Source organism: Sturnira hondurensis, unplaced genomic scaffold (genome assembly GCF_014824575.4).
Source record: "Sturnira hondurensis isolate 20B ecotype Veracruz unplaced genomic scaffold, ASM1482457v3 Scaffold0022566, whole genome shotgun sequence".
NCBI lineage: Eukaryota > Metazoa > Chordata > Mammalia > Chiroptera > Phyllostomidae > Sturnira > Sturnira hondurensis.
The window spans coordinates 5,430,661-5,449,220 of NW_028095197.1; the positions used below are offsets into that span (position 1 = coordinate 5,430,661).

Consider the following 18,560-nt stretch of genomic DNA (forward strand, 5'->3'; position numbering starts at 1 on the left):
AATGTGTGAATAAATCTATTTTGTGTTTTTGCAGAAGCCTGGACCAGTGAATTACTTTACAAATGTAGACACTTTACACTAAAATGTTGTGTTCTATTTAGTAATGCAATAACAAAACAAACACTCCACATATTCATTTAAAATTTTATACTTTAAAAATTACCAGTGACTCCAAACTTTCTCTCATGTTGTATCTCCGTTTTCTCATCTGCCCGTTCAAGTTTTTTACCACTTTTAATATGTGGTTTATCTCTTTCTGATTTGTAAGAGCTCTTTGTATATTACCCTTTGTTTTGCAGATAGTTTTTGCCAAGATTGCCTTTGACTTTTTTTTTAACGCAAGCCTAAACTACTCTAGGAAAGTGTTCTCTCGGTTAACTGCAGAAGACCAAGTGAAACTGGTTAGGTGGCAGTCCAAAAGGAACTAGGGGTATGCAAGCACAGTGAATCTTAAAAAACTAAAAAAAATGATTACGCAAACCCCTCAACGCCCGCGTTCCCAGCAAACTAGGGCTACTTGTGTCCTCCTTCCGTACAGCGCCTGGCGCAACATTCTGACGTCAAGAGAGCGCGGCACAGTTGACTGGGGCGGCGCAAACTCTGTGTCTACCGCCACCCTCCGCCCCGCCCTCCCCCGCCCCCTTGATGAGACTATTCCTGCGGCGCCGGAAGTACAGGGCACATGACAGGGTGACAGCGCTCGTGGGGTTGCAGGGCTCGCTTTAGGTGTTGCTGCACTCACGGGATGGCGGAGGCGCCTCCTGTCTCAGGTACTGTTCTGGCCCTCGTGGGAGTGGGCTCCTTTCGAATTGCGGAAGCTTGGCCAGTGATGAGTCCTAGAGGTTCGGCCATTCATATCGCGAGAGTGGTGCGTACTAGGGTTGGGATAGTGGCTCGGAAGGGCCAAGCCACGCGCGTCTTGCTTACGGAGACCTAGACTGTCTTTGGCTAGGTTGCGAAGCCTAGTAGCTGCGTTTCCAAGGAGAGTGGGTTTATCCTGGTGCCCAGCGAGTCAATGTGGGTGTCCCGGGCTTCCCGGAGCAGCTGCCTCACTGATCTCCCACAAGCGGGCGTCGATGACTAGCAGGCTCTCGATGTGTAGTGGCCTTGTGAGCTCTGCTTAAGGTGTATTCGTTCGTCCTGGTGCAGCGGCGTGACCGCGAATCGAACACCTGTGGTTTCCGATCCCCGCCTACGACGAACTTGCAGTGTGACCGACTCATTTTCTTCATCTGTCAATTAGGGATGATTAATTCCTGTGAAAGCTCCCCCCCCCCCCCCCGTAGTCTACCTGTTCCATAAGTAGCTCAGTAACTCTCCCGGCGTTTCCCTCCATGTTTAGAGACAGCCTCATTTTTAGTTGTTAATATAACATCCATTTCCCTTTTCTTCAGAGTGTACCTTAGAGCTTCGTTTTGCGTACTTTTGGATAGCGACCAAAAAGGAAAGTTTTACTTCTAGACTTCAGTGCACTCATACGTAAATGTAAATATTAATACGTTTCAGAAAGCAATGGTTTTCCTTACTATCTCAATACACTATTTCTTTGAAAAAATACTTGATGCAATCCACTACACTGATTTGATTTCAGGACCCACTCTGTTTGAAAAAAGGCAGCAATTTGCAGCATGAGATTTGCAGTCATTGATTTGAGTCTTCTGTCACCTACCAGAAGTTACCAATGCTGTTATGGTACTAAGAAGAGTACATATGTATTTATGCCCTGGGTGTCAGGTAAAATGTGCTTATTACTGTGGATCTCTGTCAGAAAGTTGGAAAACACACAGCATTGGTGTACCCCAGTCCTGATTTAAGTATTAAGTCATTTGGCAGGTGGGAATCTTGATAGGCTGGTGTTTTGTTATTTTCCCACCCATTCTTTTTCTATCTCTACTAAATTGGATTCCTGGAGGGGTAACTCAGTTGGTTAGAGCATTGTCCCAGCACACAAAGGTTGTAGGCTCGATCCTCAGTCAGGGCACATACAAGAAACAACCAATGAATGCATAAATGGAACAAACTGATGTTTCTTTCTCCCTCCACTCTCTCTCTAAAATCAATAAATAAAAACTTTTTAAAAAAAATGGATCCATTTATCATCCTATCCCCAGGCACACTTCTGGCCTATTTCTACATCCTTCTGTGTTTGAAGAAGAATTGGGTGGGACTAGTTATGAGTCATAGTTTCAGCCAACAGTGTTGTGTCCCAGGTTACAACCTCTGCCTCCCCATCTACTGAGACAAAGTCCACTACTCCAAAGATCACCCTACTACTCTCATTTGTCTGAGTTTGCCTTTGCCTTATTTTCTATTCCATGTTCTTATTTCATCATGAACTCTAACCTACACCTCCATCCACAGTCAAGGTTTAGTTTTCTTGCCTGCCTCTGTCCTATCTTTGTGCCTATGGACAGACTCTAATGCCAGTTTTGTTTCTGGATTTTATAATCTACAATTTACTCGGCTCCACACACCTGTTGGACACTTGCCAGGCTGCCATGTAATCTTGGATCTAGGGTACCACTTGGTATGAGACATCCCTTTACTGAGTAACTTCCAGCCATTTAAATGGGGGGGGGGGGTTCAGATCTGTTTCTCAGGTCCAGTTTCTTGATTCATGTGCCCTTTTCCCCTTCCTCATGTCTCTTAAGGGTCTTTCTGAGGACTTTGCCTACTACCTCGTCTAGTGGAACATATGCTGTGTATGAATAGTGCTGTCCTGTGTAGAATCTCTAGTTCTATCAGTTCCTTACCGCCTAACATGAAATACCCTTTCCCCATCCTTAACCAGGCTATTTACTGACTTTTTTCTTGCCCCTCTCTCCAACCTTGCTTCTCAAGCAGGAAAGAGCTACACAACACCCACTTGGTCTAATCCATCCATTCCCATCTTTAATTTGTCTGTTAGATTTCCAGAATACCTTCTCTGCTACTTTCTGAATTTGTCCAACCTTGCTATTTTGTGAGGCCCTCCACCCCATCCCCAGAGTTCTGCCTGTGTGAAAGCGCTCAGGACAAATCCTGGATTGAGGGAGAGGTTACCTTATGACCTTTATGATCTTATTCACTTCTTTTATTTTTTTAATATTAGAAAGTCAACTATTTTTTTAATCCTCACTGGAGGATATATTTATTAATTCCAAAGAGAAAGAGAGAGAAACATCGATGTGAGAAAAACATTGATTGGTTGCTTCTATACGTGCCCCAACCAGGCACTGAACCTGCAACCTAGGAATGTGCCGTGACCAGGAATCAAACCCATGACCTTTCAATTTACCAGCCAATGCTCCAGCCAGCTGAGCCACACATCCAGAGCCTATTCAGTTCTTTAGTGTATGTTTCTATGGTACCAGCTGCCCAACCTCTGACAGTGTAGCGTAGTGGTAGTGTAAGAGCACGGTCTCTAGAACCGCATAGCCTGGGATAAAATTCTGAATCTGCTTAAAATACCCCTGTGGCCTTGAGCACATTGCTCACTCTTTCTGTGTCTCGTTTTCTCAACAGAAATGTAAGGATTAAATGAATTAACATGCGAAAAGTGGTTAAAATAGTGCCTAGCACATGTTAAGTACCTAATAAAGTACCTAACAGGCTTATTATTAAGCCTGAAACCCCCAGGCTCTGAACTGCACCCATCCATCAGTGGTTGGGTCTATGTGTTTCAGATAGTCTGTAATACTAACAGCAATAATAAAGCATCATTTTAACCACCTTATCCATGTTACTAACTTGCTTTACTCTTCACAGCAACTCTTTGATGCAGGAATTATTACTATCTCCATTACATATAAGAAAACCAGAGTTAAGTAACTTCCATAAGAACACAATAAGTAATAGGCAGGGTCTTAAACCTATGTCTTTTCATGCCTATATCAATTCATGGTATATTCTATATACTACTTATGGGTATAGTTCTGACCTTGTCATTAACTAGTTTTGTATTTTTAGGCAAATCATTTAGTTTAGGAACTGAATTGATTATACAAAGAAGCATCCTGCTAATTGGAATAAATGATTGGGTGGAAGCTGCATATGCTTAATTTTTGAGACTCTGGGATTCTGGATTGTATTATAGAGGCTATGTATGGAAAACCTAAAATATTGGGTTGGCCAAAAAGTTAGTTTTTTTTTTCATACGATGGCTCTAGTAATGCTTAGTTGTCTTTAACTTCATTCAAAAACAATTTTGTTAGATTGCATTGTGATAGCTGTTATATCCACATCCATTTAAAAAAAAACTTAACCAAATTGGTGAATTTTTGTGTAGCCATTATAATATTTAGGATGGAAGAAAATACGCAACATTTTTGGCATATTATGCTTAATTATTTCAAGAAAGGTAAAAACACAACCGAGATGCAAAAAAAAGATTTGTGCAGTGTATGGAGAAGGTGCTGTGACTGATCAAATGTGTGAAAAGTGGTTTGTCAAGTTTTATGCTGGACTCCCTGGGTAATACTTCACAGTCAGGTAGATTAGTTGGTAGTGATCAAATTGACACATTAATCTAGAACAATCAATGTTATACTACACTGGAGATAGCCAACATACTCAAAATATCCAAATCAGTAAAGTTATTGGGGAAAATGAAAAATGTATCTTTTAGCCCTGGCAGGTGTGACTTGGTGGATTGAGTGCTGGCCTGCAAACCAAAGGGTCACCGGTTCAATTCCCAGTCTAGGACACGTGCCTGGATTGTGGGCCAAGTCTCCAGTGGGAGGCCTGTGAGAGGCAGCCACACATTGATGTTTCTCTCCCTCCCTCTTTCCCTTTCCCTCTCTCTAAAAAAAATAAGCGAATAAAATTTTTATTTTAAAAAATGTTTCTTTTATTTTGTGGAAAAAACTAAATGAACTTTTTGGCCAACCTAATATATACCTGGGGGGAAGAGATAGGAACTAATGTACTCATTATATTAAGTACTACGCATAGTATTACCACCTTTTGTCTTGGATAAGGACACTAAGCTAAAGGCAATCAAGTGATATCCCTAACTTATAGCATAAGTTGGAGGGCCATACTTTAAAACGATTTTGGCTGATTTCTAAGCTTGTTCACTTGATAGTATGCAGTGCTACATTAGAATTTTGAAAGGCCACATGGAACTGTGATTTCTCAACTCTGAACTATTTGCTGACCTTAAATTTTTTGATGAAATTAATGCATGTATGAATAATGCCTGATGTCCCAGGTGAGCAGTTTTATTTGGCAACTCTCAGTGGTGGCTGTTGGTGAGGCAGCTGCACATGGGATGATCAGTCTTCCACAAGCACCTTGAACCCATCACCTTCATAGGAAACGTAGGACTTACTGAGAGCCTGTTTGATACAAAGTTCTTAGGAAAATAACTTTTTAAAATTTTTTTTAATATATTTTATTGATTATACCATTACAGTTGTTCTATTCCCCCCTTCATTCCCCTCCACCCACACACTCCCTCCCCCACTATTCTCCCCCCCTTAGTTTATAACCACGTGTCTCAATTTCCTTAGATTCTGTATTTCCCCCACTATTCTCTCCCTCCCCCTATCTATTTTCTACCTACCATCTGTGCTATTTTCTGTGTCTTCTCCCCCCTTCTCCTCCTCCCACCCCCCTGTTTCTAACCCTCCATGTGTTCTTCATTTCTATGGTTCCACTCCTGATCTAGCTGTCCTCTTGGTTTGCTTTTGTTTTAGGTGTGGTTGTTAATAACTGTGTGTTTGCTGTCCTTTCACTGTTCATATTTTTCATCATCTCTTTCTTATATAAGTCCCTTTAGCATTTCATATAATAAGGGCTTGGTGATGATGAACTCCTTGAACTTGACCTTATCTGAGAAGCACTTTATCTGTCCTTCCATTCTAAATGAAAGTTTTGCTGGATAAAGCAATCTTGGCTGTAGGTCTTTGGATTTCATGACTTGGAATACTTCTTTCCAGCCCCTTCTTGCCTGTAAGGTCTCTTTTGAGAAATCCGCTGACAGTCTGATGGGTACTCCTTTGTAGGTGACTGTCCCCTTATCCCTTGCTGCTTCTAGGATTCTCTCCTTCATTTTAGTCTTGGCTAATGTAATTATGATGTGCCTTGGTGTGTTCCTTCTTGGGTCCAACTTCTTTGGCACTCTCTGAGCTTCCTGGATTTCCTGGAAGTCTATTTCCTTTGCCAGACTGGGGAAGTTCTCCTTTATTATTTGTTCAAATACGTTTTCCACTCGTGGCTGTTTCTTTCCCCCTTCTGGTACCCCTATAATCCGGATGTTGGAACGTTTAAAGATGTCCTGGAGGTTCCTAAGCCTCTCCTCATTTTTTTGAATTCTCATTTCTTCATTCCTTTCTGGTGGGATGTTTTGTTCTTCCTTCTGGTCCATTCCATTGATTTGAGTCCCAGTTTCCTTTCCATCACTATTGGTTTCCTGTGCATCTCCCTTCATTTCAATTAGTTTAGCCTTCATATGTTCCTCCAATTTGTGACTGTACTCTACTAATTCTGTGAGCCTCCTGATAAATAGTGTCTTAAATTGGGCTTCTGAGAGCCTGGCAATCTGTTGGTTGCTTAGAGTTATTGGCTCTGGGACTTTGAGTTCTTCTTTAGCCATCTTTTGGGCTGTTCGTGCCTGTTAAGTAGCAGGATCGGAGCCCTAGGTTTTCACCAGAGCAGGGCAACTAAGTCGCTGGGTTGTGACGTTGTATGTGGGGGCGGAGTCAAAGAGGGACAATGGCTTCCCTCTGCCGCCTGCTGCCTCGGCCCCCACTGGCACCGCAGCCACCACCAACACCAGGCCCACACGTTTTGTTCCACTGCACTCGAGTGTGCCACCGCCGTCAGCCCTCCACCACTGGGTTCGCCCCCTGGGGCCTGCGTGGTCCATCTCACTGTGCGAGAATGTGCGACCGTGGTCAGTCTGCCCTGCACCCTGACTAGTTCCCAGCTGCCTGCGCGCCTAGGTTGGGGGATCTGTCCTGCCCAACCCTGCTCGCTGCTGGCTCCGCCTCTCTTACCGTCCCCATTGAACGGTTTGTAGCTGTTGGACTTCCGTATAATTCCGTTTTCTGGTCTTTGGGTGTGTCCTAGTTCTCCAAACTTTTGTTGTATTCAGACTTGGTTGTGGGAGAAGGCACAGTGTTTCCACCTATGCCTCCATCTTGGCGGAAGTCTGGAAAATAACTTTTAGATATGGCTTATAGTCATGGGCTTCGTGGTTGACCAATTAATTTCTTTATTTACATGTCTGTTTCTTTTGTCCTAGGTACTTTTAAATTCAGTACAGATGCTTCTGAGTTCATTCCTCAGGAGAGAAAAAATTCTGGTCTAAATTGTGGGAGTCAGAGAAGACTAGAGTCTAATAGGATCGGTAGAAGAAATTACAGTTCACCACCTCCATGTCACCTTTCCAGGCACGTCCCTTATGATGACATTTCTGCTGTTCATCAGCACAGTTATTCTTCAGGAAGCAAGCCTAAGAGTCAGCAGACTTCTTTCCAATCCTCTGCTTCTAATAAATCACTCAAGAGCCTTCAGAATCAACCTGGACAGAAATTGAGAAGTGAAAAGCAGCATATCCGAATCAAGAGAGTACAAAGTCTAACTGACCAGACCCCAGATGCAGCTGGCTTAGAAAATGTGACCAGATCAGAGAGTGGAACAAAGCCCAGAGAGTACAGCCCTGCTGAAAGTGAGAAGGAAATTGTTGGCGCAGATCCGAGGGGAGCAAAACCCAAAAAAGCAACCCAGTTTGTATACAACTATGGTAGAGGACCAAAAGTCAAGGGGAAACTCAAATGTGAGTGGGGTAACAGAATGACTCCCAAACTGGAAGATGCTGGACCTGAAAATTCCAAGCCTGTGGGGGTTATCCAACCTGATCCTTCGGATGCAGCCTTTAGAAAAGGAGCACTGGATGTGTCTGGGGCCAGGCGCAATGAGCAGAGAAGGCATCCACAGAAAAGGCCTCCCTGGGAAGTGGAGGGGGCCAGGCCACGCCCAGGCAGGAATCCACCAAAACAGGAGGGCCAGCGGCATGCAAATGTAGGACCCAGAAACAGCATGGCCCCTATTCCAAAGGATAATCTGAATGAAAGACCAGCAAAATCTGCCTGTGACGATGGGAACTTGGCAGTCATCAACAAGTCTTCCAGAAGGGTTAACCTGGAGAAAAGTGCTGTAAGGAGGCAGGATTCTCAAGTAGCATCTTTCCACCGAGGCAAACAGAACCCCGTGTTAAAGAATGTGGAAACACACACAGGTAACCTACCTAGATGGGTGAAAAAATTTTTTGTTTTTTTTTTCTTTTGGAGGCAGGGGTAAGATTTTATTTACTTATCTTTAGAGGGGAAGGGAAGGAGAGAGGGAGAGAAACATCAATGTGTGGTTGCCTCTCATGCGCCCCCTGCTGGAAACTGGCCTGCAACCCAGGCATGTGCCCTGACTGGGAATCGAACTGCAATCCTTTGGTTCTCAGGCCTGTGCTCAATCCAATGAACTATACCAGTCAGGCTGTTTTGTTTTTCTGATTTTAAGTTTTTGAATCAGTAATGTGTTCACACAACTCAGAAGCCCGAAAGTATAAAAAGATACACAGTGAAAAGTCTCTTTCTGTCCTTGTTCATCATCTGCGTGGCTTCTGCCACCACCTTCTCTCCTCCCAGAGCAGGTAACCATTTACTTAGTTTTCAGATCATAAGCAAATACAAATAAGGGTTTTTTTTCTCAATAGATAAGGAATTTTGTAAGGTCTTTTAAAATGTGTATATGGGTGGTATAGACATTTGGTAGCAAGATTATTTTTGAATTATGAAAGCACAAGTAGGGGGTGGTAACATCTCCACTGTCTCTCCTGGGTCCAACCTGCATCTTCCTTTGTCTGCTCATCTGCCAGGGTCCTGACTAACCTCCCCGCTTCCAGTTTCTCTCAGTTCATCTCTTACACCAGTACCAGAGAGCAGCCTTTCTAAAAATCATTGAACTGTGTCACCCCACACTGCCACCCCTGCTTAATTTTGTTCACTTTTTCTTATCGCGTATAGATTCTGGCTTCTGCCCTAGCCGACAGCCCCATCTTCTGCTGCATCGGTCTCCATCCCATTTTATTCCCTGGACTCTGTACCGTTTTGTCTTCCCGTGCTGTTGCATATGTGGCTCCCTCTGTCTGGAATGTCTACCACTCAGCTTCCTGGTGAATTCCTACTCGTTTTTCAAAAGCTAGTTTAGTCGCATTGCCAGGAAACCTTTTCTCACCTCTACAGATAGAATTAATCTTTTCCAGCTCTGTAATGTGTCTTTACCTTACATATACTCTGACATGCTTCTATTACAGCAGTTACTCTGGAAACCATCATTTGTTTATGTGTCAGTGCCCTCCACTAATCTATAAGTTCCTTGAAACAGAGGCTGTATCTTGGTTCTCATTTTTATATCCCTTTTGCCTAACACAGCTCTTAGAATATAGTAGGTACTTAGTTCTGACTGTTAAAAGTTCTTCCCTACATTGAACTGAAAACTTCCTTCCTATAAATACTTCCTACCCTGGTTCCAGTTGTGGCCTCTGGAGCTACACTAGTCTCTCTCCTCATAGTTTCCCTCCCCCTCATTGCATATCAGCTTCTTATAATATTTGAAGGTACTTCTCATTTTGCCCTGAGGATATACTTCATCTAGGCTAAATAACTTCATTCTGTGAGCTCTTCCTCATGGCCCCGCATATTCTGGTCTCCCTCCAGTTCAACATGACGTATAAGCTGATACATGAAGCCACCACCTGCCCACACCTGTTTTTACACTGCCCTGTAGTTCTTTTCATTCTTATTTACTTCACCAGGCAGTACTTCTTGGAAGCTCAACTTGAGTGTGAATACAGGCAATGTTATCCCAGAGTTGTTTCTGAAATCTTAAGGCTGGGTAATGTGTTTCTGTTGCTCCACAAATGTAGTGGCTTAAGGTAACACAAATTTATCACGTCACAGTTGCTGTGGATTAGGATTCTGGATACAGTTTAGCTGAGTTCTCCACTCAGGATCTCACAGGACTGAAAGTTGGCCAAAGATGCAGTCTCATCGGAGGTGTAGGACCCTCATTCATGCTCACTGGTTGTTGGTAAAATGTAGATCTTTATACATGTGGGACTGAGGACCTCATTTTCTCGCTGGCTATTGCTTGGGGGTCACTCTCAACTCCTAGAGGCCACCTGCAATTCCCTGCCACATGGGCCCTCTTCACAATGGGCTAGTTTGCTTCTTTACAGCCTATAGCACAGGTGGTAAACACAAAGCCCTCAGGCCAGATATGGCCCAGCACCTAGTTTCTACCCAGCAGCCGTGCCAAGCTCTTGCTTAACTGTTAAGGAGTAGTTACATTTATACAGTCCTAAAATTACATTCAGTAGGATAATTNTTTTCTCGCTGGCTATTGCTTGGGGGTCACTCTCAACTCCTAGAAGCCACCTGCAATTCCCTGCCACATGGGCCCTCTTCACAATGTGCTAGTTTGCTTCTTTACAGCCTATAGCACAGGTGGTAAACACAAAGCCCTCAGGCCAGATATGGCCCAGCACCTAGTTTCTACCCAGCAGCCGTGCCAAGCTCTTGCTTAACTGTTAAGGAGTAGTTACATTTATACAGTCCTAAAATTACATTCAGTAGGATAATTACATTCAGTTGCCTTTGAAGGCAACCATGAGGCTAACTTGGTCCCCAGTGAAAATGAGTTTGACACCCCTGGCCTATAGGAAAGCCCCTGTCATAGATTCTTCAAACCTCTCTGACTTCTGTCTCTGACTTCTAGACTCTTTAAAAAGGGCTTACCTGATCAGACCAGCCCACCGTACTCAACGGGAGGAGATCGTACAGGACGGGCATACCCCGTGGTGGGAATCTTGGAGGCCATCTTAGAGTTGAAATCTCTCTTGGTCTCATGTCCCTACATATTCTTGAGAATACTTTATTCATATTTATTGAGTAAATACTATGTACCAAGCACTGGTTTAGGAACTAGAAATATAGCCCTGGTGAAGTTTATATTCTGGTAGGGAAGACAGGCAGAAAACACTTAACATTTTTAATATGTCAAGTGGTTGATAAGCTAAAAAATACAGAGCAGGTTAAGAGGACAGAATAACAAGGGCACTAGTTTGTATAGGTTGGTTGGTCTCTTTGAAGAGAGACCAGAAAGAAGTGCAGGAGTGTACCCTGTGGTTCTCTGGAGAAGAGCATTCTAGGCGGAGGGAGAAACGGGTTTGGGCTGGGGTGGGAGGGCAGCATTGTGAGCAGTGAATGGGAAGGTGGGTAGGAGACGTCAGAGAAATCATAGGGGCTGGGTTATGTGAGGCTCTTAGATTTGGATCTGAGTAAGAAAATGAGAAGCAATTGGAAGGTTTTGGGGAAAAGGGGTGGCATGATCTTACATTCTAAAATGAACACTCAGCCTGCTGTGTGGGGAATAGGCTGTAAGGAAGCAAAGGGTCAAACTAGGAGCTGTTGCAATAATTCAGGTTGTTGATGATAAAGACCTGGACTAGGGTAGTAGTGGTGGAAGAGGTAAGAAACCTTTTCTAAATCATTCTTCTCTTTGTTTCAGAATCCTTCCTTCATTGGACCTAATGCCACATCACCTTTTAGCTATACCACCTGCTGTATCTTCTGATCATTTATTAGCCTCCAAATGGAAGGCCTCCGAGCCCTCATTAATGTGTATAGCCCATAACTTTTCTCTACCACAGTCGTTCTCACAGTGTAATTCCAGATGAGCAGCTATCGGCAACGCCTGGGATCTTGTTAGAAAAGCGTATTCTTGGGCCTCGCCTCAGATTTATTAAACAAATTCTGGGAGTGGGGCCCAGCTATCTTATCTTTCAACAAGCCTCCAGGTGACTCTAAGGCGTGCTCATATTTGATAACTGATTTACCATAAACCCTGCTGTTAATTGTGGGTGACTTTTGTGATTATATGCAGTGTGCCATCTTCATGTTCTTTGATCTTATTAACCACAGGACTTTTACCTTCATTCCATCTCCAGACCCACTACCAGGGAAATAACCCTGGGGAATGCCCCTTCTCTGAAATCTTCGCTTTCCGACCATAAATTCCTGTCCTTTTGGCTCTCAGTTTCTTCTACCCACTACTAGTTTTGCCAGCCTCCTACCCATCTTCATTTCCTGTCTAGGCAGGCCTTATTGTAGGTCACTTGAAGTATTATCCTACTGCCAGACCATTTGGCAGAATCCCATCTCTGCTACAATCTACCTTTTCTCCTTCTGATCTGCGCGACAGAATGCTGTTCCCAGCACTCACGTAATAGTACAGACCTGCTGCTGCAGCAGATCTCATTTGCCTTCTCACGGAAGCCTCCTGACCACCCTGTGTGAAACTGTTCCCTCACTGTTAGCATTCCCTGTCCTCCTTTCCTGGTTTATTTTTCTCCCTAGCACTTAACACTATTTGATGATGCTACATGTATTCATAATTTATTTGTTTATTGTTTACCTTCCCCCACTAGATACTAAGCTTCATAGTGCAGAAAATTTTTGTCTGTTTTGTTCTCTGTGTATCTTTAGTGTCTAAAGAGTGCCTGACACATAGTAAGTTTTTAGTAAGTATTTTTAAATAGTGGTCTTCCCCCTCATTTAGCGTTCAGCACTGCTCGTTTTCTCTTACATGACCTTGGTCAGCTGTCCCTCCATTTTCATCTAAGACTAGTCTAAACTTTCTTCTCTCTTAAACCTTTGTTGTTTTTTTTTTAAGATTTTACTTATTTACTTTTAGAGAGAGGGGAAGGAAAGGAGAAAGAGAGAGAGAAAAAAACATCAATGCAAGAGATACATTGATCAGTTGTCTCTCACACGCCCCCAGCTGGGGACCTGGCCAGCAACCCAGACATGTGCCCTGACTGGGAATCAAACCAGCAACCTTTGAGTTCACAGGCTGGCACTCACTAAGTCCACTGAGCCACACCAGCCAGGGCCACTCTTAAACCTTCTTAACATTCACTTTCCTCAGTCTCAGCAGACTTCATGCCTCCTACCTCACTGAGAAAGGGGGAATCATCAGATACAATTTTCTCAACTTTTTGCTCCCTTTATTCAAGCTCAGAGACACCTGTGCCCATTCTTCCTTTTCTTTCATTCTGAAATCTATTTTTCTTTCCATCAGTCTTTCCACGTTTACTCTGCCAAGTTCTCAGGCTGAACATCTTCCCAGGGCTATCCTACACTCTGCAAGAAAAACTCATCCTGTTACATGACCTCCCAGTAGTGTTTCCTTTCTTTTCATTCCAGTCAAATTGGGAGTTGTTCACTTTTTTTCCTTTTCCCTATTTTGATTCACTTCTCTCCTTTGCCATCACTACCATCTGACTCAGAGAGCTGCTGGTAAGGCCACCAGTGGCTTCCTGTTTGCCACATCCAGTGGGAAGATGTATATTTCAGTCCTTATTATCCTGGACTGTCCTTTGAATTGAGGCAGAACTGGAGAATTTTTTTAAAATGTAACTTCCTTGACTCATTTATTTCTTTATCCACTAATTTGACAAATATTTATTGAGCACCTGGTGTATGTCGGGAACGGGAAATACTACAGTGAGCTTGGCAGAGAAGACCCTGCTTCACAGAGCATACAGCCTTGGGGTGTTTGAATTATTGTGTTATTAAATTGGACTAAGTAACCTTAGGAAGCTAATATGACCAAAGGGTTAAAATGTTAGCTTTTGAGTCATATTGCAGTGAATTTGAATTTTGACTCTTTAATTTCTAGTAGCTTTGTGACCTTGAATAAGGGAGTTTTGGTGTCTTCATCTGTAAAATGGTACCCATATTACAGCCTCGTTAAGAGAATTATGTAATATGTGTAAAATGCTTTAACACAGCACGGGGCTGTGTGTATTTAAGGTTAGTTCTTTTATTATTATAACCTATTTGGACCTGAAAACAAGTAAAATAAAATTGGGAAATAAATGCTAAAAGTATGGACTCAATATATATATACACATACACACACACACTCAGTTTTGAGAACACCTGACTAGGGACAGAAAGACTTTGCTGAGATCACATTTGAGGGAAAAGTCCAGAAGTGGATAAAGACAATTGAGAAATAAATCTGAGAGGAATCTTTTTTTTTAAGATTTTTTTTTTTAAAGAGGGAAAAGGAGGGAGAAGGGGAGGAGAAGCATTGATGTGAGAGAGAAACATTGATCAGTTGCCCCTCGCATGCCTCCAGATGGGGACCTGGCCTGCAGCCTAGGCTGGGGGTGGAACCCAGCAGGCTTTTGATTCATGGGCTGATGCTCATTCCACTGAGCCGTACCAGCCAGGGCTAAATCTGGGAGGATTCTTAAGATTCTATACACCGTTCTCTTTCACCAAGTGGTGAGTTTATGGAGCCAGGGACTTTTTCTCCTTCAGTCTAGTAATCCTACTATGAGGCTTGTGGAAGTCACTAACATATCTTTTTTTTTTTTTAGATTTTATTTATTTATTTTTAGAGGGAGAGGAAGGAAGGGAGAAAGAAACAGAGACACATTAATGTGTGGCTGCCTCTCGAGTGCCCCACACTGGGGACCCAGCTCACAACCCAGGCACACTCCCTGACAAGGAATTGAATCAGTGACCCCCTGGTTTCCAGGCTGGCACTCAATCCACCGAGCCGAGCCACACCAGCCAGGGCTGAGCATATCTTTACTGAGTGAATGGATCAACTAAAGACTTTCAGGGAAACTACTAGAACCATCTGACCACCTGGGTTGTTAGAACCTGTCCAGGCTTCAGTTTCTTGCAGCTGACCAATTCACAAGCCCTTTCCTAGCCTGAATCCATGGATCTGGTAGATCCAGACCTTCCCAGATTAAGGAGGGCAAGGCCAGGCCCTACAACACTCTGCTCCTGTGGATGCTCAGGCTGTATGATGAGAAGCATTTGACTATTTTGGTCTGTTCCTGGGTAGCTTCTTAGTAATGTTTCCACAGTTGTGGTAATTTCCACCTGAATGTCTCCTTTTTTTTTTTAAGATTTTATTTATTTATTTTTAGAGGGGAAGGGAAGGAGAGAGGGAGAGAAATATCAATGTGTGGTTGCCTCTTGTGTGTCCCCTGCCGGGAACTGGCCTGCAACCCAGACATGTGCCCTGACTGGGAATCGAACTGTGATACTTTGGTTCGCAGGCCCACGCTCAATCCACTGAGCTATACCAGCCAGGGCTGAATGTCTCCTTCTTAAATCCTCTAACCTCAGCATATTCCTGCCTCTTCTTGGCCTCTATCTCTGAACAAACACCTTACTCAGAATCAGACATCCTTTAAAACCTCTGTTTGGGGTCTTTCAGATGTCTTGCTTGTCCTTGGTTGACTACTGTATGGATTGGTTTTCTGTGTTTGAATTTATCTGGTTTGTTTTTAAAACAGGTTCTCTAGTTGAACAACTAACTACAGAAAAATATGAGTGCATGGTGTGCTGTGAACTTGTTCGTGTCACAGCCCCAGTCTGGAGTTGTCAGAGCTGCTACCACGTGTTTCATTTGAACTGCATAAAGAAGTGGGCAAGGTCTCCAGCATCTCAAGCAGGTCAGTCATTTCTGTCTTCTGAGTAGTTATTCTCACCCATTTGATATGTTCAGCTTGTTAAATGCTATTTAATTCTTGAATATTTTATCTACAAGGAAGATATGTTGTCTCAATTACATATTTCAGATGGCCAGCATTAAGCTATAGATCTCAAACCAGGTAAACATAACAATATTAAAATATATTTAAGGTAAAATAAAACCAGTCATGTCTACTGAGAATGGTAGCTTTTATCTAAGTAACAACTATAGAAAACATGTCTTGTATAGTTTGCTTTTGAACATTTTTAGAAAGTTATTTGGGATGTTAAAATTTGTTTTGCCTTTAACACATCTCCATAGTATTTTGTGGTCTTTTCTCAAAGGATACTAGTGTTTATGGATAATGCAAACATTAATAATATACCTTCTGAACTATGTCTCTTCTGATTTAAGATACCTGGGTTTTCCTGCATGTACTCAAATATTTTATTCTTTTCTTTTTTTCCCCAAGCCAAAATTCAGATAATGTTTACCTTGACATTAGAAGTACTGTATAGGTTCGATTCCCAGTCAGGGCACATGCCTGGGTTGTAGTCCAGTTCCCTGCAGGCCAACTCCCAGCAGGGGATGCACAAAAGGCAACCATACATTGATGTTTCTCTCCCTCTCTCCTTTCCCTCTAAAGATAAATAAATAAATAAAATCTAAAAAAAAATGAAGTACTGTATAGTAGGCCCTGGCCAGATAGGGCATTTGGCTGGAGCGTCATCCCAGTACACCAGGGTTGCAGGGTCGCTCTCCAGTCACATACAAGAAGCAACCAGTGAATGCATAAATGAGTGGAGTGACAAATCAATGTTTCTCTCAAAAGTCGATTTTTAAAAATTAAAAATACTGTAATAGAACATTACCACTACAAAAAAAAGTGAAATGATAATTATGGGCTGGGATGGAAGTGTTAGCTAACACTATTGTGATCATATTGCATTATGTAAGTGTATCAAAGCAACATGTCATACACCTTAAACTCACATGATGTTGTATGTTATTTGTATCTTTTTTGAAAAGAACAAAATAGATACCCACTTGATTCATTGTATGTAAAGTTCTTGTCAGTGTAAAACTAAATGTAGTATTTAAGCAAAGCGTTCAGTATTGCAAATTTTTTTTAAAGATTTTATTTATTTATTTATTTTTAGAGAGAGGGAAAGGGAGGGAGAAAGAGAGGGAGAGAAACATCACTGTGTGGTTGCCTCTCGTGTGCCTCCTACTGGGGATCTGGCCCACAACCCAGGTGTGTACCCTGACTGGGAATCGAACAAGCAACTCTCTGGTTCTCAGGCCCACGCTCAATCCACTGAGCTACACTAGCCAGGGTCTGTAGTGTGAATTTGTTTCTTTAGTGTCTATATCCTTAACATGTAAATTACCACCACTGTGTCAATGTTATGGCTTTCTGTAGTTTTGATTTTTTAAAAATTATGTGTTTTTCAAAAGGAATTATTTTGGTTTTCTCTTTTTTGTTTTGACAGATGGTCAGAGTGGTTGGAGGTGCCCTGCCTGTCAGAACGTTTCTGCACATGTTCCTAATACCTACACTTGTTTCTGTGGTAAGTTTTTTTGCATACATTGGAGTTTTTCTACTTCATACATTGTCCTTCAGTTCCCAGTTTAGGAGGAGTGGTCTGCTGGGCATGTTTTAGAAGTTACTAATAAGACTTCAAAGCTTCAGGGATCTACAGGACATCATATACATGTCCTCCATCACACAGCTAGAGTCTCCAGAACAGCCTGCTCTTCTGGAGAAGAGCCTTTACATCAGGCCCTCCAGGCTTATGCTACTTCCCAGCTGTGGTGCTGGTCTCCTTGGTCTTCGCTTTTTGACTAGAGCTGATCAGATGGCAAAGGCAGGTATAGACTTGGCCTTCTTCTCACTTCTAGCTGTAACAGCTTTGATATTCGAGATTTCATCAGCCTGAGGAAAGAGTAGTATTAAAGCATATTTTATTTTGACTGAAGGGATCAGTCATTGATGTTTATAATAGAGGTTTTCTATAGACCAGTGTTTCTAACTCTATCCTTGTACCTTCCCTCTTTATGGAATACTTCGTGTTTTTAAATATCTCAGTTCCCCTGTGTGTTAGAAAAAAACTTTCTGTGATCCAGATGCTCATTCCTGCTGGTAGCCTATTTTTTACATATCCTCCACCCACCACTTTCTTGCCTATCCTTTAACAACTAACCTTTACCTTGTGGTTATTGATTTTTCAAATTTTGTTTCTTAAGCATATCTCCCTTCTTGAACTGTTGCCTTTTTGCTTCTGTCCTTGTTACCTCACTGAAACTGTATTCAGAAGTCATCAATGACCCCTTCCTGACCAGATCCAGGGCCAATTTATACGTTCTTAATCTTTCTGGCAGCACAACAGCCCTTGACACTTTTGACTGTCTATGCCTTCTTGAAATGACTAGCTCTTCCTGTTTCTCTCTGCAAATTCTCTTTATTTTTCTAACTAATTGGTTCATATTTTTCCTTTCCCATTACCTAACAGCTTTTACTAAGGCAGTCATTGGCCATCAACTCTTTAACTTCTAGAGTCAGTCTCTTGGTGAATGTATTAACTATCTAGAGTGCTCTTCCCCTTCTTTTGTTTAAGTCCTCATCCATTGTGTGATTCAAGATCTGACCCCAAATGTTTTCTTTTAAAGGAAGCTTCCTTTTTAAAATTTTTTTTAAAGATTTTATTTATTTATCTTTAGAGGGGAAGGGAAGGAGAGAGGGAGAGAAATATTAATGTATGGTTGCCTCTTGTGTGTCCCCTGCTGGGAACTGGCCTGCAACCCAGGCATGTGCCCTGACTGGGGATTGAACCGCGATACTCTGGTTCGCGGGCCCGCGCTCAATCCACTGAGCTACACCAGCCAGGGTAAAAAAAAATTTTAGAGACGGGGGGGTTTGGGGAGGGTAGGGAGAGAAAGAAACATCCATTTGTTCCACTTATTTATGCAATCATTGGTTGATTCTTGTATGTGCCCTGACCAGGCATTGAACC

The 18,560-nt window shown here is 42.5% G+C and overlaps 1 protein-coding gene across 1 annotated transcript in view; it reads left to right on the plus strand.

The window, feature by feature from the left end:
- Positions 1-653: 653 nt before the first annotated feature.
- Positions 654-18,560, plus strand: part of NFX1 (nuclear transcription factor, X-box binding 1) — a 73,826-nt gene continuing 55,919 nt past the window's right edge. The window contains exons 1-4 of the mRNA XM_037035722.1: positions 654-770; positions 7,229-8,224; positions 15,368-15,526; positions 17,040-17,117. Of these exons, the coding sequence (XP_036891617.1) occupies positions 746-770; positions 7,229-8,224; positions 15,368-15,526; positions 17,040-17,117 (1,258 nt within the window). The 5' untranslated portion in view covers positions 654-745. The remainder of the gene's footprint in view (positions 771-7,228; positions 8,225-15,367; positions 15,527-17,039; positions 17,118-18,560) is intronic.